Source organism: Pleurodeles waltl, chromosome 7 (assembly GCF_031143425.1).
Source record: "Pleurodeles waltl isolate 20211129_DDA chromosome 7, aPleWal1.hap1.20221129, whole genome shotgun sequence".
Classification (NCBI taxonomy): Eukaryota; Metazoa; Chordata; class Amphibia; order Caudata; family Salamandridae; genus Pleurodeles; species Pleurodeles waltl.
This window is the reverse complement of record NC_090446.1, coordinates 1498995069-1499021812: the sequence shown is the minus strand read 5'-3', so window position 1 is coordinate 1499021812 and position 26744 is coordinate 1498995069. Positions and strand designations below refer to the sequence as shown.

General features: G+C 47.2%; 1 protein-coding gene across 1 annotated transcript in view; it reads left to right on the top strand.

Annotated features, from left to right (window-relative positions):
• LOC138246579 (interferon-inducible GTPase 5-like) overlaps positions 1-17441 on the top strand; it is a 40525-nt gene extending 23084 nt beyond the window's left edge. Inside the window, exon 2 of the mRNA XM_069201265.1 lies at positions 14203-17441. Within this exon, the coding sequence (XP_069057366.1) occupies positions 14275-15501 (1227 nt within the window). The 5' untranslated portion in view covers positions 14203-14274 and the 3' untranslated portion in view covers positions 15502-17441. The remainder of the gene's footprint in view (positions 1-14202) is intronic.
• The last annotated feature ends 9303 nt before the right edge of the window (positions 17442-26744 follow it).

Here is a 26744-nt window from a genome sequence, read left to right as displayed (position 1 = left end):
AATAAGATATATCTAACTTAGAGTGCACAGCGGTTTGGCCTAGTATGTTAAAATAACGTGCATGGAGCAATAGCTAAAATGTCTACACAACAACACCAACCACCAGGGCGGAAACAACAGCCACCACGGTGGTAGCCGTCTACAGCCAGGCGGAAGTCAATGTTCCGCCCACCATATCATGACATGCCAAACCGCCACCTTTTCCGGGCCGCTACTAACGACATCAAAAGCCTGGCGGAAACAGAGCTCAGAAGGAAAAGGATTCACCATTGGATACACAGGGAAGAACCATGCTGCCATGGAACCTGAACTGCATGTCTTACCGATTATCTTCTACATTCTGCTCCACCACGAACACCAATGCCGGCGAAGACGACGACGGTGAGTACAGCCGCCTAGCACACAAGACAGGGGGGGAGGAAAAAGAGAGTGACGCAGACACACGCATAACACACACACACCATACAACCAGATGCATTATAAAAACGATTTTACCCCGTCACTCGGCTGAATAATGCAAGGACAAACCGATTTCGCAAAAGTGAATGTATTGAGATCAACACAGTATGAAAAATAAGTTAGGCAAATAATAGATATATTCATATTGTTAGACTTTTCGTCCTTGGCGTGGTCTCCCTTAAATTTTTGCCTCTGTTCCCCAGGTTGTTGATGTGTGCTGGACTCTGTTTTTGCTGTTTTTGATACTCTGGGTACTTTACTTCTGCTAACCAGTGCTAAAGTGCAAGTGCTCCTTTACAAAATGTGTATGTAAGTGGCTTATCCATGATTGGCATATTTGATTTATTAATAAATCCCTAGTACAGTACACTAGAGGTGCCCAGGGCCTGTAAATCAAATGCTACTAGTGGGCCTGCAGCACTGGTTGTGCCACCCACATGAGTAGCTCTGCAATCATGTCTCAGACCTGCCACTGCAGTGTCTGTGTGTGCAGTTTTTAACTGTAAATTCGACTTGGCAAGTGTACCCACTTGCCAGGCCTAAACCTTCCCTTTTCTTACATGTAAGGCACCCCTAATGTAGGCCCTAGGTAGCCCCAAGGGCAGGGTGCAGTGTATGGTTAAGGTAGGACATATAGTAATGTGTTCTGTATGTCCTGACAGTAAAATACTGCTAAATTCGTTTTTCACTGTTGCAAGGCCTGTCCCTCTCATAGGTTAACATGGGGGCTACCTTTAAATATGATTAAAGTGTAGATTCCCTTTGGGAGGGGATGGACATGTGGAGTTTGGGGTCTCTGAGCTCACAATTTAAAAATACATCTTTTAGTAAAGTTGATTTTAAGATTGTGTGTTTGAAAAAGCCACTTTTAGAAAGTGAGCATTTTCTTGCTTATACCATTTCTGTGACTCTGTCTGTTTGTGGATTCCCTGTCTGGGTCAGTTTGACAGTTGGGCTGGTTGCACCTCACACTAGACAGTGACACAAAGGGAGCTGGGGTGTAGTCTGCATTTCCAGATGAGCCATCTGTGCTAGGAGGGAGGGGTGGAGTGGTCACTCACCTGAAAGGGCTGTGCCTGCCCTCACACAATGCAGTCTCCAACCCCCTGGGGAGTTTCTGGGGCCTGGCCTTGGCAAGGCATGATTTCACATTCAAGAGACTTTGCTTTGAAGTAGGCCTACTCCAAAAGGAGAAATTGGGTATAAGAAGGGCACCCAAAACCACAGACTTTAGAACACTTCTGGAAACCAAGAGGAACCTCTGGCTGGAGAAGAGCTGAGGAAGAAGAGCTGCCCTGCCTGTGACTGTGCTTTGTGGAGCTATCCTGCAGTTGCTGCTTCTGCCAGAGTAAGAGGGCAAAGACTGGGCTTTGTATGCCTTCCATCTTGTAAAGATCTCCAAGGGCTTGATTTAGAGCTTGCCTCCTGTTGTTGAAGTCTCAGGGACATCAGAGACTTCTCTCTGCCAGCACCTGGAGTCTTTGGAGAGACTCCTACTCTGCCCTGTGGTGCCCATCCAGTTCCTGGGACCCTGAAAGGAGAAGCTGGCAGCCTAAGAGGAATAAAGCCATGCACAGGACGCCGTCCGCGGAAAAGATCAACGCAACTCCGATCTGTGGCGGGAAAAACGATGCGCCGCTGGCTTCACGGCTGAAAATAGACGCTCGCTTGCAATGCGACCAAAGAATAGACGCACGGAACTGGGGGAATGACATGCAGCATCTCTGACATAGGCTGGGAGATCCAATCCATGCTGCCTGGTTTTCGGCTCATCATGCGGCTGAATTTCTGATGCAAACCATCGCTGTGCGTGCAAAAACAACGCAAGGCCTGCCCGGACCCATGTGCGGACCGAATTGATGCATCGCTCTCCTGCGGTGAGAAGAACTGACGCACACTGACTCGACAATAGGGGGAAACAACGCAAGGTCTCACTCGTGAGTGATATCGACGCATCGCAAGCCCTTTTCGATGCACACCCGTCCGTGCGGGGTTATTTTTGACGCACACCAGGTAAATGTTCACGCTAGCATTGTGTTTAATACTACAAGAAGACTGTTTTTGCATTTTTGGTAATGACTTGTGTATTGTGGATTTTTATCGTTTTGGTCTTGTTTTCTTTAGATAAATATTTCCTTTTTTCTAAACCTGTGTTGTGTCATTTTGTAGTGTTTTCATTAAGTTACTGTGTGTGTTGGTACAAATACTTTACACCTAGCACTCTGAAGTTAAGCCTTCTGCTCATGCCAAGCTACCAAGAGGGTAAGCAGGGGTTAGCTGAGGGTGATTCTCTTTTACCCTGACTAGAGTGAGGATCCTTGCTTGGACAGGGGGTAACCTGACTGCCAACCATAGACACCATTTCCAACACATATGTACAGAAATAGGGGCACAGCCCAGTCCACAATGTCCAAGGCCACACATGTCACCTGCTTCAGCACGGAGAGGACACTGCAGGCGCATCAGTTGGTAAATAGGCAGGCACTTCAGGGGGACAGGGGACACATCAGGCCACACCTCGTACCCAAGACAATCAGGGACCTGGGGTGATCTCCATAGCAGGGGTGCCGGGAGACATGGCCAATATTATGAGGGAGGCAGTCTTACAACAATGGGCCCCTGACACTAGCCAGACATCTGAACAGCCTTCCACCTCCGCTATCACTAGTGGACAGGAGGCCCTGCCACAGGACTCACAGGGCCCCAGCACCCTTCCCCCTGCAGAAGGTGAACTACCCCACAAACGTTCCCTACAATCCAGACAGAAGCCAGAGACACTTGCCAAGACCCCGGCCAGGAAATGAGACTCTCCCGATTGTCCCTCTTGTGTCCCACTCTGTCACCCTGTCCACCTTGAACTGACATTGCTCCCCTTCCTTTGTCCCCTTGGACAATGCACCTGTGCTACAAATAGACTGGAACAATACCCTGGACTTTCCTCCATCATCACCCCATCCCATTGCACTTGCCCCTCTATATTTTAACACTTCAATAAGCACCCTTGGGAAAATAAGAAGTTTGGAATATGTCATGTATATCAATTATGTATTCATTGAAACAGTTACAAACATGGAAAAAAAAAAAGTTTGGAATATGTCATGTATATCAATTATGTATTCATTGAAACAGGTACAAACAAAAATTTAACTGTACAAAAAATAAGCATAGATTAATGGCCTGTAGCTGGCTGCAGTGATCACACCAGGAGTATATGTGAGGTCACCAACATCTGCAAAATGAATTGGCAGAGGGAACAGTAAGTGGGCATAGCAGTGGGAAATATCAGCATGCCAGTGCCACAGAAATTCAAACAAATGTAATTGAAAAGTGAAGTAACACTGTCCTACCTGTGTGTCATTGAAAGTATTGTCTGATCACAGATGTTCTGTTGTCCTCATCCTCTGCCTCCTCATCCTTACTGTCCACAGGGGCCAGTGCTGGCACACGGGCATCTCCAGCCTCCTCCTCCTGCAGGAATGGGACATGTCGTCTGAGGGCCAGGTTATGCAACATGCATCTTGCCACCACTATCTGACAGACCTTCTTGGGTGAGATGTCAGTTGGAGGCACCGGAACCTTGCCTTCAGAAGGCCAAAGGTCCTTTCAATTACCCTTCTGGTTCGCCCATGGGCCTCCTTATAATGTTCTTCTTCCCTTGTCCTGTCATTCCTCACAGGGGTCAGCAGCCATGATAGTTTGGGATAACCAGAGTCACCTGAGGGACAACATTTAACCACACACTATCCCATATGGCCCACACCATACCCACACACCAACATCTACTGGGTGGGAACCAGGGCTCACCTATTAGCCACACCATGTGCCTCTGTAGTTGGCCCATCACATTTGGAATGCTGCATTCCTCAGGACAAAAGCATCATGCACCGACCCAGGATACTTAGCATTGACGTGGGAGATGTACTGGTCCACAAGGCACACCATCTGAACATTCATAGAGTGGAAACTCTTCCGATTTCTGAACACCTGTTCATTCTGGCGGGGAGGGCAAGTGCAATGTGTGTTCTATCAATCACCCCAATTATGTTGGGGATATGTCCCATTGCATATAACTCGGCCTTCACTGTGGCCAAATCTTCAACCTGGGGGAAAACAATGTAGCTGCACATGTGTTTAATCAGGCCGACAACACTTTGAGAACATTGGCTGTGACATTCCTGCTGCCAAGCCCACTGTCACTTGGAAAAAACAGTTGCCAAGAAATGGAGCACTGATAGCACTTGCACAAAAAGGGGGGATCCCAGTGGGGTGACGGATAGTAGATATCAGGTCAGGCTCCAATTGGGCACACAGCTCTGTGATCGTGGCCCTGTCAAGTCTATAGGTGAGGATAATGTGCCTGTCCTCCAGTGTTGCCAAGTCCATCAGGGGTCTGTATACAGCGGTATGTCTCCATCTCCTATTCATCTGCAGCAGTAGGAATCTAAGGGACAAAAGAGTGAGGAGCCGGTCACAAACTGAACAATGGAGCTATAACAGAACTTTGCATCCTGTTAACTTGTAATGGGTCAGTGTGATTTGTCCAGTATGTCCTGATATCACCAGTGATGCAGAAATGTTCCAGGGCCTGCCCCCCCCTGAAGTGACGTCTGTAAGGGGGTGGGTGGATGTCCTCTGGGCGACGTACAGGTTGTGTGCAGGGCCATGTGTGTGTAGATGGCGATGGAAACGGGTATGGTGGGCCATATGTTTAACAGGCAGGACTGTTTGTCTAAATCTATTTTCCTGTGTGTATTGCCGCTGCAGGTCAGCGCCTATCAAAAGAAGGGTATATGGCATGCCATCGCCAAGGAGGTGCGGACCCTGGGGGACTGTGGCAGGCGGAGCACCCACTGTCACAAACGGTGGGAGGACCTGAGACGCTGGGCACGGAAGACGGCAGAGGCCCAGCTGGGGATGGCCTCCCAACGAGGAAGGGGTGCCCGTAGAACCCTGACCCCCCTGATGGCCCGCATACTGGCAGTGGCCTATCCAGAGCTGGATGGGCGCTTAAGGGCATCACAGCAGCCACAAGGGGGTGAGTACAGTGTCCTTCATTGCAACTTACGCATGGTAGGGTGGTATGCGGGTAGGGGATGTGTGTCAGTGGGTGCCCCTAGGCCAGGCCTGACATTCTGGCGTAGGTCCCCTGGTGGCTAGGGTTTGGAAGGGAAAGTCTTGCTACCTAGCTCGTAGGCATCCACTACTGGTCAGGGCTGCGTGGGTCCCAGGTGTGCTGCATTTGGCAGTGTGTGCCCCTCCCCATGCCTTGGCCGCTAACTATTTCTCTGGTAGTGCAATGGCATATTGGGTAGGGCTGTTCCCTGTCTGTGAGGGTGCTGTGTACGCCAATGGTGGTGTTGGTGCAGCCATTGCCTAAGTGTATCCTTTGTCTCTTCCCCCACATTTTTGTTTTGTCATCCTGCCCTTATGTGCATTAGCATCATCTGGCAGAGGAGCAGAGGCACCGGCGATGGAGGGAGCTGCATCCCACAGGACCCCGGAGGCAGAGTCCACCGATGCTGAGGGCACCAGTGGGACAGAGTGCGAGGAGAGCACCACGGCGGAGACTGGAGGGGGCAGTTCTGACACAGATACCTCCTCCGATGGAAGCTCCCTGGTGGTGGCAGACACTTCAGTGACCACCCCAGCTACAGGTACATCCTCCACCCCCATACCAGCACCACCCTTCCAGCAGCCCCTCAGCGAGTTGCCCGTGTCCGCTCACCCAGGAGGGTGGACATCTCCTTCACCCCAGGCACTGTCCAGTTAGCCCTGCTGCCCTGAGTGAGGAGGCAATTGACCTCCTGAGATCCATCTCTGTAGGTCAGTCAACCATTGTGAATGCCATCCAGGAGCTGGCAGCCCAGATACAACAATCTAATGCATTCCTAAAGAGCATTCACACTGGATTGGTGGCCCAACAGAGATCGATTCAGGCTCAGGCCTCCTCTCTGATGGCAGCCATTGTTCCTGTTTCTACCCTCCCCCTCCAACTTCCACTGCCCAGTCCCATTCTCCTCAACCCCAACGCATCCCAAGCACACAGGCAGACGAGCATGCACACAAGACAACACCCAAGAGTGTCACAGGCAAACACAAGCACCACACTTCATCCCACAGGCACTCACAAAACACCATCCAGTTGCAGACACAAAAAACATCCACTATTTCCACTGACTTCCCATCCTCCTCCTCCCCCACCACCTCCCCCACAGTTACGTCCACACTCACACCTGCATGAACTACATCATCATTCACTACCAGCATCACCACACCAAGCAGAACACACACCTCACTGGCAGACACCTCCACAACAGCCATGCACACGTCCCCTGTGTCCTCTCCCACTGTGTCGGCCCCCTCCCCAAGGTACACAAATGCAAGCACTCAGACACCCAACAGCTATCCACCTCACATCAGCATACAGCCCATGCACCTGCACCCAAACGCAGCAGACACCACCACCAACCACTCCCTCATCCTCCACTCCCATTCCTTCTCCCTCTTCCCACTCCAATGCCCCTTAAAAAACTATTCCTATCCACCATTGACCTCTTCCCTACTCCTCCCCGAATCCTGCACGTACGGGCAGGGTAGGAAGAACCCAACCAAGCACCTCAGCCACACAGTCCACGGGCTCAGTCGTCACCACACCCACTCGTGGTGGAAAGTGATCCAGGCCACATGTCCTGAAGGTGAAGGAGCCTGCATCAGCAGGCAAGAAGGGAAAGGAGCCTGCCCCAGCAGCCAGGAAGACCAAGGAGCCTGGACCAGGAACTGTGACGGAGCCCCCACCACCAACCATGGTTGTGCAGCCATCCGAAGCTGCAGGGGATGGGCAGGAGCCCTCTCCCACCAGCAGCACCACCACCACTGTGCAGCCATCTGAGGTTGCAGGGGATGGGCAGGAGCCTCGCCCCACCAGCAGCACCACCATTGTGCAGCCGTCACCGACGGCGGATGGTATGTAATCCTGCCTCCATGGGCTGCTGTGCGGCCTGACCCCTCCAAAGCCAGTGGGTATGACACCCACCTAAGAGGCTGTGGCCCATCATTCCCCAGGATCAAGCACAGGGCATGTTTCCCCCTCCAGAACCAGTGGGTATCACACCCTGTAGAGGTGGACACACTGCTGATTGATGTGTCCTGGGGACAGAGGTATGGGTACGCTGGGTGGGTGCTGTGGTGGTGTTTTCTGATGGTGGAGGCTCTGTGGTGGTGTGTGACTAGGCCTGGGTAACCGGCTGTCCAGAGGTCTCTGATGGGCCAGGTAGGTCATCCAGATCCTGAAGACCAGAGTTGCTGTCATCACTGTGGGCCTCTTCAGTTGGGGGACTGGATATTGCTGGCACCTCCTCTCCGCTGACATTGGCCGGGGTACCTGTGGGGATGTAAATGATGTGTTATGGTTTCTGTGTCTGACATATTGTGCATCAGTGGTTTGCCCTCTTTGGTTGTATTTGCCCTGGCAGCTTTCACTTGTGTATGGTGGGATGATTAGTTCTCTATAGTGTGCATGCTTTAGTGATGAGTGCCCATGCAGGGCTGTGAGTGGTGTCCATGCATTGGTAGAGCATGCAGGGCTTGGCATTGGGATGAGTGAGATGTGATGGTAGCGTGTGTGGGATGGAGTGGAGTGATGGGAGTGAGGGTGGGGGTATGTGATGACTTGCAGTTGGGGGGTAGTAGTAGTAGAGAGTTGACTTACCAGAGTCCAGTCCTCCTCCTACTCTGGCCAGGCCCTCAGGATGCAGGATTGTCAAGACTTGCTCCTCCCATGCTGTTAGTTGTGGGGGAGGAGGTTGGGGTCCTCCGCCAGTCCTCTGTACAGCGAGCTGGTGTCTTGCTGCAATGGAACGTACCTTCCCCCGTAGGTCGTTCCACCTCTTCCTGATGTCATCCCTAGTTCTTGGGTGCTGTCCTACGGCATTGATCCTGTCTATGATTCTCCGCCATAGCTCAATCTTCCTAGCTATCGATGTCTGCTGCACCTGTGCTCCAAATAACTGTGTCTGTACCCTGATAATTTCCTCCACCATGACCCCTAGCTCCTCCTCTGTGATACGGGGGAGTCTTTGTGGTGCCACGGGTGTTGTGTGAGGTGTGTAGGTGAGGGTGTGTTGGGGTGTGTGATGTGGGGTGCATGAGTGGTGTATTGGTGTGAATAGTGTGTAGCTCTATTTGTGTCAGTGGTCTTGATGGTTCTCTGCTGGCAATGGTTTGAAATGGTAAAGGGTTGTGGGTAGTGTGGGTGGGTGTTTTATAGTGGTGTGGGTGTGATGTGTGTATGGGTGTCAGGTGTGTGTTGTTTGAATTGTCCAATGTGGTGTTGATTTGTTTGTGTGTGTCCATTTTGAGCGCAGCGGTATGTACCGCCAATGGTTTACCGCCGTTGAATATTCGCCGTAGTGATTTCCGGGACATAATGTGATGGGCGTAGTTCTGTTGGCGTAACGGTGTAGGTTTTGATACTGCCAGTTTATCTCTGACCTTTCGGCTGGCGGATTTGTGTATGTGGCTGATTACTGACGGATTGGTGTGTGTGTGTCCATAATATGGTGAACGGTAAACAACCTTTATGCCGAATTTTTTATAACGAAGTCCTGGTTAATGAAAGCGGAACAACGCTTTCTTTAACCACGACTTCGTTATTTTGTGCCTTAACCACGCATGTCCTGAACAACGAACATGCATGGTTAAGGTACAAACAAGGGAGTCGGCTGAGGAGGACGACGCAGATGACAAGGTGACGAATCAGGTAAGTGGGGGGTTTTAGGTTTTGGGGAGGGGGTGGGGGTCTGGGGGTTTTAGGTTTTGGGGTGGGGTTGGGGGGGTGGGGCGTTTTTGGTTTTGGGGAGGGGGTGGGGGGTCGGGGGTTTTAGGTTTTGGGGTGGGGTTGGGGGGTGGGGCGTTTTTGGTTTTGGGGAGGGGGTGGGGGGTCGGGGGTTTTAGGTTTTAGGGTGGGGTTGGGGGGGTGTGGCGTTTTTGGTTTTGGGGAGTGGGTGGGGGGTCAGGGGGTTTTAGGTTTTAGGGTGGGGTTGGGGGGGTGGGGCGTTTTTGGTTTTGGGGAGTGGGTGGGGGGGTCAGGGGGTTTTAGGTTTTGGGGTGGGGTTGGGGGGTGGGGCGTTTTTGGTTTTGGGGAGTGGGTGGGGGGTCAGGGGGTTTTAGGTTTTAGGGTGGGGTTGGGGGGGTGGGGCGTTTTTGGTTTTGGGGAGTGGGTGGGGGGTCAGGGGGTTTTAGGTTTTGGGGTGGGGTTGGGGGGGTGGGGTGAGGGATGTAGGGTGAATGGTGCCTATTGCTAATGATTTTATCAGGAATGCCTTTACAACGAAATATCGTTGTTAAGGCATTCGTGGTAAAATCATTAGTAGTAAAGACGAGGTCGGTGTTCCGACCTCGTTGTTAAGGTTAGTAGTAGTTTAAGATTCGGTGTTCCGTCATATAACCATGGTGAACAGATATCCGCGGCGGTAAGTTGGCGGCAGTCAGCGTGGCGGTAAGTGGGATTTACTGCCAATGACATAATGAGGGCCTAAGTGTTTTGCGCTGCGTTACATTACTTGAGATTTATGAAGCCATTTAAGGTTTGTGTCGATTTTGAATAACGCTGCATGGTGCAAGAGCAACACAAACCAGGCCATAAATATGGCCCTAGATTTTATAAGGGTATTGTTAAAGGCTTCTTTGTTAACTTTGTTCCACTGGCAATGTGATATCAATTGCCTGGGAGAAGACTTTGGGGCATTTTTACGAGCCACAGTGTGTTGCTCTTTCATCACGCGATGCTGTGCAAGAGTGACACACTCAAAAAAAGAGATTTATGAAGCAATGTAAGGCCCTGTGTTGTTTCATAAATCTCAAATAACACAGCGCAAATCACTGCATTGCATTAATCTGTGCCAGGAAGGTGTTTCCATGGATTGTGATGCATTCCCAGATTTACAAGAACAGGAAATGCACCAAAATGATACGCCTCCCAGGAGAGGTGTAACGAGGGGATAGCACACATCGAAAGAGGAAAAAGCCTCTGAAGATTGTTTTTGTGCAGGAAGGTGCCCCTTCCTTCACAAAAGCAATCCTACATACGGCACAGACACCCTCGCACCAAGGTGCAAGGATGCCTGCATTGGCGCTAGGTAGCTCATTGTGCGCCAGCACAGAGGAAAGGACAGGAATACATAGCATTCATTTAAAAACTGCACATTCCTGCTCTTTCCCTGTCCCTCAGCACTGCAAGGTGACTTGCTGCGCTGTGCGGCATGACTTTTTTGTAAATGCGCCCTTTCTTCCCTTCAGCTAAAGGGACATGTTATGTGTATTTGTAAAGCGCACTATCACCAGCGAGGGTGCTGGTGCTGAATAGATCTATGTACCTATCCATGCCTGTGGTAGGTTGGTTAATTGAAAAGCCAGGTCTTCAGCTTCTTGCAGAATTCAAGAAGCGAGAGGAGGCTCTGATTTGGAGTGGGAGGTTGTTCCATTCTTTAGCAGTGATGTAAGAGAACGCCTGTCCTCCTGATCTGGTTGTGTGTGTGCATGGAATGTGCACTAGTTGGAGACCCATAGAAGAAAGGAGTCTGGTAAGTTGTTGGAAGGGGATGCAACTGTACAGGTAGGTGGGGACTGAGGACTTTGAATTGAGCATGTTGGTGTAGTAGGAGCCAGTATAATTTCCAGAGGTGTAGTCAGCGGCGGCCACGGCAAATGTCAAAGATGAGGAAAGGGGGTGAACAAAAACGATAAAGAAAGAAAAAATAAAATAACCTACCTTTTTCGTCGTTCTGCAGACTCCTGTCGCCTTGCTCCTCTTCTGGTATCCCAGCATTCACTAGGAGACCAGCACAGGCTCCCCAGCAATCCTGGCGCTGCTTTCATGTTAAAGCTAGCATGAAAGCAGCATTGGGATTGGTCTGAGAGACAGTGACTGCCGCTCAGACACAGCCCTGGGGTCTCGGCAGTTTCTCCAGCCTGGCTGTTCAACACAGCCAGGCCGGAGAAACCTAAGTGCGCATGTGTGTTTGGCCAGCCTGAGATGCCCGGCCAAACACACATGTGCACTTAGGTGCACTGTTCCCTCCTCCCCCACCCCATCTCCTGGGGCCTAGACCTGCCCATCTCTGCACTGCTGGCTGAGCCAGCAGAAGAAAATGTAAACAATAGTGTAACTATCATTTTATTTTTCAGCTCCTGGCTCCTGGCCAGGGGGACAACGCTCCGTCATTGCGTCACCTGAGTGTGGTATGATGTGAGTGATACATCATTAACCATGTAATGTAGTGATCTGATCAGATACACTTGGTATGGTGCTGCTCAACACAACAGCAAGGAGGGCAGGTGGTGAGAGGTGATAAGACCAAAAACGTGGTGTAATAAAAGTGCTCGGTAAGATGAAAGTGAACTACTTGATAAGTAGTCCACATCCGCAAAATGCTGTGTGCTTATACAGACACTAATAAAAAGCCCCTATTATCAGTGCCTAAAGTGAGCAAAACCACAGCATCTAATGGCTGTTCTGTATCTTTAGGTATGAGTTTGTGTATACTATATGTTGTGTATATGTGTGCTGCAGGTTCGGGCCTTTAAAAATTATAAAAATGCTACTAGACCTGCAGGTCGTGTAACTTGAAAAATCTACGTGACCTGACTGCAATGTACTTGACCCGTAAACGGGTCTCAAATTGTGTGATCCTAGGCAAATATTTAATTTTACAGAGTTGCTTTTTTCCTCATTCTCGCATATGAGTGCACCTTGAAGTATTTGAGTTCAGTATTTTTGCTGTACAAAAAAAAAACTTTTTTGTTTGACTAAATAGACTAAACGTTTGCTCTGTGTATGATAAGAATCTAGCCCACATATAGGATACACATGATCCATAACTTGTCTTTTAGTTTACTAATAGTATTGCCATAAAGGTCAGGAGTTTGACAGTTTATGTTTAAACACTCACTTTTAATAAATATATCACTAAAGCATGATGTGGTAGCACTATGTCATTTACAGACAGTAAATTTACAAGAAATGTCCAAAAACCTTTCCTTTAACTTGCAGGTTCATTGATAAAACTATATAGTGTATAAACAATAATCTGTGAAAATTGTGTATCAGAAAACATAATTATCATTTGCATATCTCCAAGTAAAGTGTTCTGATTTGTTTTCATCCTATTAAGATATTTTTTTTCATCACACAGAAGTACAAAAAAACGGGCTTTCACAACTACTGAAATATATTTTGAAATGTCTGTACAGTTGATTTAGTTATTTAAATGTGTGTTAGGAACACCTGACACCCTAATGCCTTTCATTTCACACACTTAGTTCAGCAGGTCAGATGGTTCACCTTACAATTATTTTTATTCTGACTTTAGAGTTCTAGGATTTTGTAAGAAGACAAACTGACTTTTGACCTCTGTCTCTGAATTCAGAGCAAATGTGACAAGATTAGAAGATTTTAAAGTGTTTTTATTGCTCCTTCATTTTCTGACTGAACAGAGCACCTGTTTTTTGTTAACTCGCCAGCACGGGCGAGTAGGTCCTAAAAATTGCTTAATGACCTAGCGAGTGGGCGAGTAGATTTTTCGAGGCCTGGTTGTTGACAACATTAGCTCTCACCAAACTTTGAAAGCTGTTTGTATGAGAGATGTAAAAATCTTAGGCCCATATTTATACTTTTTGACGCAAAACTGCGCCAACGCAGTTTTGCGTCAAAAAAATTAGCGCCGGCTAACGCCATTCTGAAGCGCCATGTGGGCACCGTATTTATTGAATGACGTTAGCCGGCGTTAGCCGGCGTTAGCCGCCGGCGCCGTCTGGTGTGCGTTAAAAAAAACGACGTACACCAGGCAGCGCCGGCGTAGGGGGATATGGAGCTTGGGCGTCAAGAAATGGGGCAAGTCAGGTTGAGGCAATTTTTTCACCTCAACCCGATTTGCGCCATTTTTTTTCACTCCCAACCCCCATAGAAATGACTCCTGTCTTAGCAAAGACAGGAGTCATGCCCCCTTGCCCAATGGCCATACCCAGGGGACTTCTGTCCCCTGGGCATGGTCATTGGGCATAGTGGCATGTAGGGGGGCACAAATCAGGCCCCCCTATGCCACAAAAAAAAAAAAAAAAAAAAACACTTACCTGAACTTACCTTAATGTCCCTGGGATGGGTCCCTCCAGCCTTGGGTGTCCTCCTGGGGTGGGCATGGGTGATAGGGGGTGTCCCTGGGGGTATGGGGGGGCACCTCTGGGCTCCTTCAGAGCACACAGGTCCCTTAACGCCTGCCTTTTGCAGGCGCTAAAAAACGGCGCAAAAGCGGCCGTACGTAATTTTTTTTGACCCGCCCACTCCCGGGCGTGATTTTTGCCCAGGAGTATAAATCCGACGCACATGCCTCGGAGTCGATTTTTTAGACGGGAACGCCTACCTTGCATATAATTAACGCAAAGTAGGTGTCCACGCTAAAAAATGACGCTAACTCCATGGACTTTGGCGCTAGACGCGTCTAACGCCAAAGTATAAATATGGAGTTAGTTTTGCGTCAAAATTGCGTCAAAAAAAACGACGCAATTTCGGTGCAAACAAAGTATAAATATGCCCCTTACTGTCCCGAAGATTATACTTAAAAGGAGGTGATTATAGATTTATTGTAGATTGTGATTTGGTAAAGAATTTTGTGCATGTGTGACAACATGATTCCCGGACTACAATTTGCAAATTGTTCTGACCTCTGTACCATCCCATTTTCTTCCTAGGAAAGCTGATCAACTTTGGAAACTGAAGTTACTTCAATTTTCAAGAATCTGAAACTACCTTCCTTTGCTTACATGGCTGGTGTTGAGGATAACAATGGACAGGAAGCCTATGAATTGATCACTGATGAAGAAGTGGCAGACGTTCGGGCTGCACTAGAAAAAGGAGACCTGGCCGAAGCTGCTTCAACGCTGAAGAAATCTCTGGAATCCCTGGAGAATGCCAAGTTGGACATTGCCATCACAGGAGAATCAGGGTCTGGCAAGTCTACCTTTGTCAATGCCATCCGGGGAATGGAAGATGAAGTTGATGGAGCAGCCCAGACCGGTGTGGTAGAAACCACCATGGACCCAACACCTTACCAGTACCAGAACCATTCCAATGTGACCATCTGGGACCTGCCGGGCATTGGAACACCCAAGTTCAAAGCCGACACTTATCTGGAGAGAGTCAATTTTAGCCGCTATGACTTCTTTATTCTCATTGCCTCTGAGCGCTTCAAGGAAAACCACATCCAGCTGGCACTCGAGATCCAAAAAATGGGCAAAAAGTTCTACTTTGTGCGTTCAAAAGTGGACTCTGACTTGTTTGCGTCCAAAAGACGCCGCAAGTCTACGTACAATGAGGAAAGGATCCTAAATGAAATTAGGGACAACTGCACCAACTGCTTGAAAGAAGGGGGCATAGACTCTCCAAAGGTGTTCCTCCTGTCTTGCTGTGAGCTGGCCCTCTTTGACTTCCAGAAGATGCAGGACACTCTGGAAAGGGAACTGCCCGGCCACAAAAGGCATGCCTTCTTGCTCTCACTGCCCAATATTTCAGTAGCAGTTTTACAGAAGAAAACAGAGGCCCTGAGGAAGCAAATCTGGAAGCTGTCCACACTTTCCTGTGCCATTGCTACCATCCCAATACCTGGTCTCTCAGTTGCATGTGACCTCACCATCCTGGTGACAGCAATGAAAGGTTACCTCAAGGAATTTGGCCTGGATGAAGAATCGCTTAGTAAACTTGCGAAAAAATTTGACAAGTCTGAAGATGATCTCAGGGCAGTGATCAAGTCTCCACTGGTTGTCAAGGAGATAACCAGGGAAATTGTCTTGAAGTTAATGACCAAGGCTGCCGGAGCTGGGTTAATGGCCATTGAATATACTCTGAGTACCATCCCTATTGTTGGCTCTGCGGCTGCCGGGGGACTATCCTTTGCCACCACATACTACATGCTGAAAAGCTTCTTAAAGGAAATTGCAGAAGATGCTGAAAGGGTTCTGACGAGGGCCCTGGAAACAAGTGTAGATTCTTAATACCTAGACTAGAGAAGCACCTGAAATCGAGGACATAATGAGGCAGGATGCGTATTGGCTGCTACCCAAGATGTCACCGAAATACAAAGGGGCATATTTACAAGCCCCTTGCGCATCCTTGCACCACAGTGGCGTCATTTTTGTTTTTAAGCTAATGTGGCGTTAAGGAGGCATTTTCGCTGCACCATATTTTCAAAGTGACGCCATACATGCATTGCCCCACTTTGCAACCCCTTGCTCCACATTATGCCTGCGTCAGGCATCATGTATGTAAGGGGGGGTGTTCCGACGCTAGAAGGCCTGTACAAATGGCACAGTGAAATTAACAAGGTTTCACTGCACCATTTTTTCCATCATTTTTAATGCCTGCTCAGAGCAGGTGTTAAAATGACGCACCCATTGTAGCCAATGGGCCTCCCTGCACTTTGAAACCCTAGCATAAAAAATGTTGACGTTAATGTAGCAAAGAGCCAAAATAGCATCAAAAATGTTGTCGCTATTTTGGTAACGACCGCCATGGTGCACCGTATCATAAATATGGCGCTACCATGGTGTTGTTAGGTGGCAGTGGGGGCGCATGAAAAGTACTTTCTTGTAAATATGCCCAAAAGGGTGTGGCATGTATAATTGTGATTGGTCCAGATGATGAGCTCTTATAGTATTACTTGATATCATTGGCTAAATGAATGACTTTATCCATGCTATTGGCATATTTTTAGGCTACTGCATTTAATACTTTTTTTTCAACAATGAGTAAAACAGCTGAAGGGAGGGTGTTTCTTGTTTGATAATACTGTTGTGGTTGGGTTTTAGCTGTTCCAGTGGTGCATTAACTACCAGAAAAAGGTTTCTACCAGCACACCTCTGAATGTTTTTTTATTAGAACTTGATGGGCACTTTAAGTAGAACTTGACCAATCAGCTGCCAAACGTCCCTCCAGAAGGTCTGTGTAGGCCGCTATCTGTTTCATGTTCTCGTGGCACCTTGCCCGACAAGTGAGCCATCAACATCTGCAGTTTACTCTGCTCCTCAAGACCAAGCAGCACAGCCAGAAACTTTGCAGGAAAGACAATTTTCAGGTTTATAAAGTTGCTCGTGTTCTATCTTTTGGAAATGTGGCTGCAGGAGTGGGATCTGTTACTACCAAACAACATGTTTACATTTTTTCCATCACTTGCTGCTCAACCACAACTTATACTGCGGTAGAGTCTGTAACTATGGGTGCGTGTACCGGGCACTGGTGTTCGGTGCCAACTGCGTATGTGTTGCAGGGCAGCTAAATGTGGGCAACCGATTCCAGGAAGACCCTGAGAGGTGGACAACAACAGGTTTCTGTAATGTATCTGTTCAAGAAGGCACTGTTGGAAGCTTCTAATTCACTTTAATGAGATGCAGGGTTTCTTTATGAATTCCAAGGAGATTTGAGTTTATCTATTGAATGTATTTGTTATGCTTTCTTGGGAGAGTTGTGATATGGCTAATGAACTTCAGAGTGACTTGGGACTCTTCATCCTGTCCTGGGATTGTGTTGGGGCAATTTACAATGCATTGCAGTGAGATCTATGGTGATTTTTATAGTATTTGTGAGAAGTGAGTTGATGAATTTTCAGTGAAGTAGGTATTATTTGAAGCAATTCAGGGGACACATGTGGGTAACATTTACACAGTTGTTGGTGAACAGGGATCATTTCCACCCCATCATTGAGAAATCTCTGTAACCTTCAAGAAAAGTCTGCCTGGGAAACCTCTGAGCTGCCTGCCGCAGCCTGTGCCTCTGTTTAAATCTGCTGTTTATTATTAGTGGGGCAGGGAAGCAATCAAGTGGGCCGAGGCTTTGCATGGCTGTCCAGATTACTCAGGCATTTTATAAAAATGTATTGAAAAGTGAAAATACCTTATCACAGTGTTGTGACATGAAATAAACTGTATAATGAAAAGAATTGTGTATCTTCATTGAACTCTCAAGACCTGCACAGACCATTTCCTTTTCCTGCATGTAACAGGCCACAAACGTTCAGCAATACCGACTTAGGATCACAGCTTCCATGAAGTCAGTGTGCTTAGGTGGGACACAGGAAGTGGGGGTTGACAGTATGGACTGAATGAAACCCTGCACCAGGTCACTATACTCGCTGTAGGAGCACTGACTTAGGGTGTTGGGGCCTAGATCTTTTCAGGGTAAAAATCAAGAACACTATTGAACTCCAAGCAACATTCAAATGCACAAGACTTGCATGAGTACAAGATGGTACCTAGGCATGTTTCAGCCTTTGATCTAACGTCATGCCTCTGTAAGATTTGATATGAAAAGCTGTTGCCCCTTCCCCATCCACCCCCCCCCCAAAACCATCATTTATTTTTATTAAAGAATTCACAAATGGGTACACAGCAAAACAAAGGTTAGAAATTGAGTCTCTAGTTGGCAGTGGTTTGGTTGGACCCTGTCCAAATAGCAACCCTCACTCTAGTCAAGGTAAGGGAATCACACAACTAATATAATCCCTGCATGACCAGTCAAGCTTATCTCAGAGGCAATGTTTAAAGTATTTGTACACACACACACACACACACTCTCTAACAGAGTAAAAACACCATAAAAGTACTCTACATCAGTTAAAAAAAATAGCCAATATTTATCTGAGTAAAGCAAGACCAAAACGACAAAAATCGAACATACACAAGATATAAATCTCCAAACATTAAATATTAGTAAAACGCTTAGAAACAAATAGCCCCAACTGGGGCTATCGGGACATCTTGACAGACTCATTCCCAACAGTCCGACTCCACTCGCGAGGGAGTGTAGGCCAGTCATGGAGTCTCACGGGGTCCCACGGGCCCCAGGTATAGTACCTTTGAAAATAAGGAAACAAAGACATCGCACGGAGTTGGGGAGATGAGGCGTTGCTGGAGCTGGTCCGGTGTCAGTCCCTTAGTGCCAGGCAGGAGAGGTGGGGCATTGGTTCTTTATGATCCAGCAAGGTCAATCAATCCAGCAGGTCAAGACCCGAGTTGTCGACTTAATGCTGTAGTGATCACACCATGGGGCCACAGATGCTGCAGCAGAGTCAGATTTGCGTGTCATTGAGGTTGGCGACACAGCACTCAGGACTCACGCTGTAGTCAGACTTCGGAGGTGCTGCCGCGGCATCAGGCCTGTAGCGTCGGTTGCAGTTGTTGCACTCGGCAGGACCACGGCTCCAGTGCAGGCAATGGCACATAGTTAGACAGCGTGGCTGGTTCTGAAATCGATTTGGAGTCGATGTTCTTGTTTCTTCTTGGTTGCACCAGAACTCACTCTCACAGGCCCAGGAAATGGATGTGGCACCACTTGGAAAGCCAAGACTCTAAGCTGGTGCTGGGAGATAAAATCTTTGATGTCCCTGAGACTTCCTAACAGAAGGCAAGCTCTGTCCAAGCCCTTGGAGACCCTTTGGAAGCAGAATGTAGAAAGCAAAGCCCACTCCTTTCACTCTGAGGACAGAAGCAGCAGGCCAGCACAGCAAAGCAACAGGCAGAGTGGCAGTCCCTCCTACAGCGTCCAGCTCTTCTTCCTGGGGCAGAATGTCTTCAGTCCAGGAGGATTCTAACTTTGTGGGGTCAGAGGTCCAGTACTTATACCCGTTTTTGCCTTTGAAGTAGGCAAACTTCAAAGAAAAGTCTTTGCAGTGCCCAAGACCCTGCCTTTCCTGCCCTGGCCCCAGACACACTCCAAGGGGTTTGAGACATCTTTGTATAACGATAGGTACAGCCCTATTCAGGTATGAGTGTCAGCTTCTCTAACCACTCTACCTCAGGAAGACCTATCAGGATATTCAGGGCACACCACAGATCACTTTGTGTGATGGTCTAGAGTGAATTCACAAACAGCGTACCTGTCCTCCTGACCCAGACATGTATTCCACAGCCAGGCAGAGGCACAGAATGGTAAAGCAAGAAAATGCCCACTTTCTAAAAGTGGCATTTTCAAACTTACAGTTTAAAAACCAACTTCACCCAAAGATGTATAGTTACATTGTGAGTTCAGAGTCCCCAAACATCACATCCCAATATGCTCCTAATGGGCAATTATACTTAATAGTTATTTCAAGGCAATCGCCGTGCTACCCCATTGGAGAGATAGGCCTTGCAATAGTGAACTGATTTTAGCAATATTTCACTATCAGGACATGTAAAACACACCAAAACATGTCCTACCCTTTAAATAAACTGCACCCTTCCCATGGGGCTGCCTTGTCCTTAGTTGTGACTTACATGTAGCTAAAAGGAAGGTTTTGGGCTGGCAAGTTGGTGGACTTGCCAGGTCGAAATGGCAGTTTAAAACAACACACACTGCAGTGGCAGATCCGAGACATGTTTACAGGGCTACTCATGTGGGTGGCACAATCAGTGCTGCTGGCCCACTAGCAGCATTTAATGTACACCTCCTGGGCATATTACTAGGGACTTAGAAATAAATTAAATATGCCAATTGTGGATAAGCCATGCCCGATGAAGGCAATCTGTAGTATCCAATCCACAACAAATCCTGAATTTTCCGTCATCAGTGTGTTCAAGTCATTTGGTACAGCAGGCAGGACCCGAGCGATTATATCTTAAAAGGCAGGAGCCTAGCAGCGAAACAAAGGCACATGGCCCTGATGGATCATAAGGCCAAGCTGGTTGAGCAGAACACTTGCTTCCCAATGGTTTAAGGTGCTTGGATTTTCTGTTTGGTGGGGTGGTAAGGAAAGCATGACCCAGCTCATGGATCCCTGCATCACCAAGCTCTCTGAAGTTGCGTTAGGAAGGCCAGATTGCCTGGGACAAGGCAGTAGCACTGCATAATCTGCCTGTTCAATGGGGGTCCAGAACATGGCTTTGCTCATGTCCTAAGAAGGGTGTCTGTGAGCATTGAAATGTAGAAGGGGTTCAGTGTTAGTTTGGACTGGAGAATTTTAGTGAGGACATTGGTTTTCACCTCCGTAGTGGGCTAATGAAAGTCAAGAACCCCAGGCACCCTTTACATCACTACCTCAAAGGAGGCACCCTCTTCAGTAGCGAACAAAGGGAGAACCGTTGTGTCTGGAGAAGTATCCAGGTAACTGGCACATGGCAGCTCATCATTCCAGTTGTTGTCAGTATGGGGTTAAGCAAATTCATCCCATCATTGTAATGCTTGTTATCTCAGACTGTGCCAAAATGTTTGTGGCTGATCTGGGCCATTCCTTGAGTATCCGATAGTTTGCTAGAAGACTGTAGCCCAGTGGGATCAGGCGCCACCTCGGTCAAAGTCGAAGTGGAGTCAGCTCGGAGTTGGAGAGCACTATTGGTTCTGCTTTGTTCATCCGGCATCAATGATATGATGCTCCCTGGTCTAACATCGGTTGTGGTGCCAAGCCTGACACCAGCACAAAAGTTGGTTGGGCCCAGTGATGGATAAAAAGGTTCTGGCTGGCACTTAGGACAGACTCGCATGTGGAATCCCAGGTGAAGGTCCTCAGGGTTCCTTGGAGCCCAGAGGTTCCCAGAGGGAGCCGGCAGCATGCCATAGAGATGCAGCCTATCTTCACAGAACTTGTGTATAAGTTGGATTTCCCCAGAATGAGAGCCTGAATTAGCTCAGAAGGCGATTGCTTTTAGGAGCAAGACCAAGAGGCATTTTTTTGTTCTCAAGCCTTCTCAAGAGATCAAGAATAGTGGGAAGGTGCTGAGTGCCACGTGGACTTCTTGTGCTTCTTTTCTGACTTACCCAAGGACTTTGACCAGGATGAAGTTCTGCTACAGGAACAACTTCAGAAGCAAGAATGGGACTTTCTGTTCAACTCCATCTATTCATGGCATGGAGTTTTCTTGTACTTGGTGATATATAGCTTTAGCTTATGGTTCTGAATGGCCTTTGATTCATTATGGCGCAGTCCCTTCAGGTCTTGGAGTCTTGTTTTAACCCTAAGCACCAAAGACAAATCTGATGGGCATCTGTCACAGACATTTGCTTGTGACAGTCCCAAGGTTTGAACTCTGTGGTTTTAGGGGGTTACATTTCAGTGGTGTTTTAAAGATTTGTTTTGCAGAAAGCTGCGTTGAAGAGATGAGGGGTAGCTCCAGATCTGCATCTGGTGGTGCAGAAAGAAAGGAGCTGATGTTGACATGCATGGGTTGCACTTATATGCAGCTTTGCATGTCACTTCCAGAGCGGAACGACGTCGGCGTGGAGCTGCACAATGCCACATACTGTTGCACAAGAGTACTGATGAAGGCTTTCAGGATCCAGTCTGGCACCTGAGGAATATTCAAAAAGTAAGTAATCTGCGCTCGATCATAAATATAGATTAAGATTCCATAATTAAGACCACTGGACTTTTATGATTTTGTGACTGTGGCATTTTCTACATAATTATGGATTTGCAACATTATCACCTGGTGAATAATCTACAGATTTTACCAAAAAGCTCAAATGGATCAAGATTTACCACACAGGTAGCAACACGTGTTGCTTTGCAGTGGAAAGCCCTTGGCTGGTCACCTTTCTGTTGCTTAGTGCACTAGTTGAATGAGGTGACTATGCCCGCACAATGTTAAGAAGTGTAAAAATAAGGAAGTCATGCTATCACAAAATGCGCTGCATAATGCCAAATATTTTGACTTTTCTTCCCACATAATTAAGTTAACCATGCCGCAAAATTTGGTTCTTCCCTGGTGTATAATTTCAGTGGCCCCGCTATCTATTGTCAAGTTTAGCTGAAGGCTTCCTATTTTTAAAATGTATGACATTGTACCTGTCAATTATATAAGTTAGTCTACAGATTTCAAACACACTAGATACATTTTTTTTTCAAGTAAATGCCATTTTAAAGAAAAAAGTATTTTGTTTATAGATCTTGCCTACAGGCAGCTTTAGCTCTATGTTGAGAGCTATTATCATCACACAACATACATATACCCACATATACAGAACGGGGCTTTTGGGCAACCCATTTCAGCCATTGGCTACTGTCGTTTAAATGGCTTTATGCATTGGCTAATAGGGCTGTCCATCAGTGCTAGTATCAGCTGACCATTTTTTGCAGGTGTTGTGCCTCACCTCATTATGACAATCCCACCAGACCCGTCCACTCAGTCGCACCCTCCTCTCAGTCACTGGTTTGCGTCAAAGAATTTACAGCCGGCTAACGCCATTCCTACGCACCATGCGGGCGCCCTATTTAAGGATTGACATTAGCCGGCGCTGCGGGCTGGTCAGAGTAAAAAAAAAATGACTCAAACCAGGCAGCGCCGGCGTAGGGGAAAATGGGGGTTGTACGTCAAAAAATGGTGCAAATCAGGTTTGAGTCAAAAATCATGGCTCAAACCGGACTTGCGCCATTTTTTGACGCACAACCCCCATTGAAATGACTCCTGTCTTAGCAAAGACAGGAGTCATGCCCCCTTGCCCAATGTCCATGCCCAGGGGACTTTTGTCCCCTGCGCATGGCCATTGGGCGCAGTGGCATGTAGGGGGGGCAAATTAGGCCCCCCATGCCACTTTAAAAAATAAAAAAATAATACTTACCTCTACTTACCTATACTTACCTGGGATGGGTCCCCCCCATCCATGGGTGTCCTCCTGGGGTGGGCGAGGGTGGCAGGGGGTGTCCCTGGGGGCAGGGAAGGGTACCTCTGGACTGCTTCCATGGTCTGAGACCATGGAAGTGAGCCCACAGGTCCCTTAACGCCTGCTCTCACCCAGGCATTAAAAAATGGGGCACATCAGGCTGTGCGCCGTTTTTTAAGGCCCGCCCCCTCCTGTGCGTCAAAATGACGCAGGAGTATAAATAAGGCGCACAAGCCTTAAAGTCATTTTTTAGACGGGAACGCCTACCTTGCATGTCATTAACGCAAGGCGGTTTCCCGCATCCAAAAAATTACGCACACTGAGGTTTTTTGACGTCCGCGGGGTCGGGTGTAATAGTTTAAATATTGGGCAAGGTTTGCGCCGAATGTGCGTCAAAACATTTGACGCACAATCGGCGCAAACAGAGTATAAATATGCCCCTAGGTTCTTCTACATACCTACATAGGGATTAACGATGAAATCCTTCAGCATGCCTCATTAGGTGCACAATGAAAAGTTTCATTCACAATACATGTTTTCTAACACTGCAGTACATTGCTGTCATTGCTCCCCTTGTTCTGCAGAAACTGTAGGGAGACCAGACTTACAGCTGGTAACTGACTGGGAGAGGACAATGAACAGGAGCAAGATGAACAAAACACCACAAGCTGCATCCATTTTAAAAACAATGGTGTCTCACACGAAAATGTGGCACAACTATACTACATAATTAGTCACACTCCTATATTAAATCATCATATTGTTTTAAGCACAAAATCATTATTTTGTTGGTTGTGTCATATGCATCATTAAAATGACTAATTTGCACACATAATTTGTCACCCAAAATTGCACATCAGAGAAAAACCTTCACACTGCCACGGAGGGATCTTGGCCCTTCTAATGGGAGTCTTTATGCTTAGAAAGGATATAGGATATTTTTATATCCCATGCCCCACTACATGAAGAAATTTGAACATGGTTTATGATTAAATTTGTGCATCTGGGGGTAGATGAATGTGTATATGAGGGAAAGTTAAGTGATGAAATTAGACATATTACATTGATAACACATAGGATGTTTTGTTTAAAATGCATCCTGTGTATCCCAGAAAAATAATGCCCTCAGAACCAGAGTATGGCTACTATTCTTAGACTTTGGCGGAGAGGGTACCCAGTTTTGGAAAATGTATTTTCAGAATTCTCTGATCACAGCAACACAATGTGCTGAAAGCCTAACAGCAGCAGTTCCTTGAACTTTATAGAAGTTTATACATGACATTCAGGTTGTGGTTGCCGTGCACAAAGCCACAGTTTTTGGATGGTAGCATGTAATATTGTGCTCAGTGGTAAGCCTACTGCCCATTTTAAGACCGCACAATAAAGAACACCATTATAACATTTAGCACCCAAGGCTATAACTGGGATATATTTTGGGCTCATAGATAGACCCCCCATAACACTTGACTGCATCTTATTAAGCTGGTCAAGACAGTGAGCACTTTGACTTTATTTTTTCAAGCTGCAATATCCAAGCCAATGAACTTTGTAAAAGTCACACCTAAGTATTGGTTATTGTCAACTTCCTGTGAGTTATGTTGTTTCAGCCACAATGGAAATTTATGGTTCCTCTTGTCACTTACCATTATTTTGGTTTCATCTATAGTAATCGTTAATTGCCTCACCAAATAATAGTTATGCAGACAGTAAATTTTCCTTTATAATCCTATGTTCTGAAATGCAGATCCACGAGAACTAGACCATTTGCAAGTAATCATTAGATTCAATAATGGAGGGACCTAAAGGAGTATCTTTTAAGACCTTTCTCAAACAGAATTTTCAGGGACAGTATACCATAAGAAGAGATCTCCAGGTGAGTTCAATTATGACGATCAAGAAATTGAATAACATTTCTAGCACAATTTTTAATTAAAATTCCACTCAGTTCTTCAGTTTTCAAGTATTTAGAATTTGGTAACTCCATCACAAACGTGTCAGATATCCCCTCCCCCCAGTGCTGAATTTGTCAGTAAAAATGTGCCGGTGCTCAAAGCTCTCCTCTGAAACGTGCGTCTGCTACAATTAAATGTACGAGCACAGAATATTGAGGCAGGATATTCCTGAAAGCATCTCGGTCCATTTTAATCCGTTTACAGCCACTCCCTGCCCCTTCAACTCACTCTTACAGCTTTCTGCTTTCTTCCTTTAGGACGCTTGTTCTCTTCCTCCATCTTCCCCATATGTGTCTTTTGCTTGGAGTAAATGCTTGAGGCAGAAAAATAAGTGCCGGCCCTCAAAAATAAGTTCCGGTGCCCTGGCACCGGAAACCACTGGCTCAAATTAAGCACTGCCTCTGCCATAATACAGTTTCCATAGGATATAATGGAATTGTAATGCGGCGTGGGGGACATCGGTCATGTTTGTGACGGAGTAACCCCATCTGCCAAACTCTAAATCAGGCCCTTAGTCTCAGAGAAATTAAGAGCACATCCTATTGTCACAGCCCACAAGACATCTGTCCTGGGCCGGCTGTATCAAGCTCAGCATGGGTGACAGGGAACAGCCATCACTCCTGGCACAGGGCTCCGGACTACCCAGGGGGACCCAGCCGAGAAAAGACTCTGTCAGTGTTTACTAGGAGCTGGATGCCCAGACACTGTGCCTTGCTGAGGAACATACACAAGGCTCTTTGAGTTATATGCATGTCCTCCTGAGGCATAGAAGTCCAAGAAGAGGTGCCGGACTCACTAATTCTTTGAGGAGGAAGTAAAGAGACACAGTGAATCTCCACTAAGGGCTATGTTGCTGTGGGAGGGTTCAGAGCATCGGATGGAGTATTAGAGCCACATGTACAAAGCCATCTTGAGATTGCAAACCCTGCAATTAACAACATTGCATGGTATGCAACACAAGATGGCTTTTATGGATGTAGTAAATCTATCTTGCAAGTCAGGAAAACCTTTCCAACTTGCAAAGTGGGTTCAGCAGCCCACTCCACATCGCAAATAGAAGGGCAGTGAAAGGTTCATCCCCTCCTAATTGCAATTCGATGTTTTGTTTATATCAATAATGTGCAACCGCATTTGTGGTCGCAAACCATGTTCAGTTATCAATATCTCAAAGCAGATGGTAGCTGATTTGCAAAAGGGAAGATGCCCACTTGGAGAACTTTTCTCTTTGTGAATAGAGCCGGATAACCTCGGGACAGTAGTTACTAGTACAAGGGACCTCTGCCTACTGCTCACATTGTTTTCCCAAATGGGAAATTTTGGCCCATATTTATACTTTTTGACGCTAAACTGCGCTAACGCAGTTTAGCGTCAAAAAATTTTGCGCCGTCTAACGCCATTCTGAAGCGCCATGCGGGCGCCGTATTTATGGAATGGCGTTAGACGGCGCAATCAGACCGGCGCTGCCTGGTGTGCGTGGAAAAAAACCACGTAGACCAGGCAGCGCCGGCGTTGGGAAAAAATGACGTTAGGGCGTCTTAAAATGGCGCAAGTCAGGTTGACGCAAAAAAATCGTCTTAACCCGATTTGCGCCATTTTTTCGACGCCCAGACGCCATTTCATGACTCCTGTCTTAGTAAAGACAGGAGTCATGCCCCCTTGCCCAATGGCCATGCCCAGGGGACTTGTGTCCCCTGGGCATGGTCATTGGGCATAGTGGC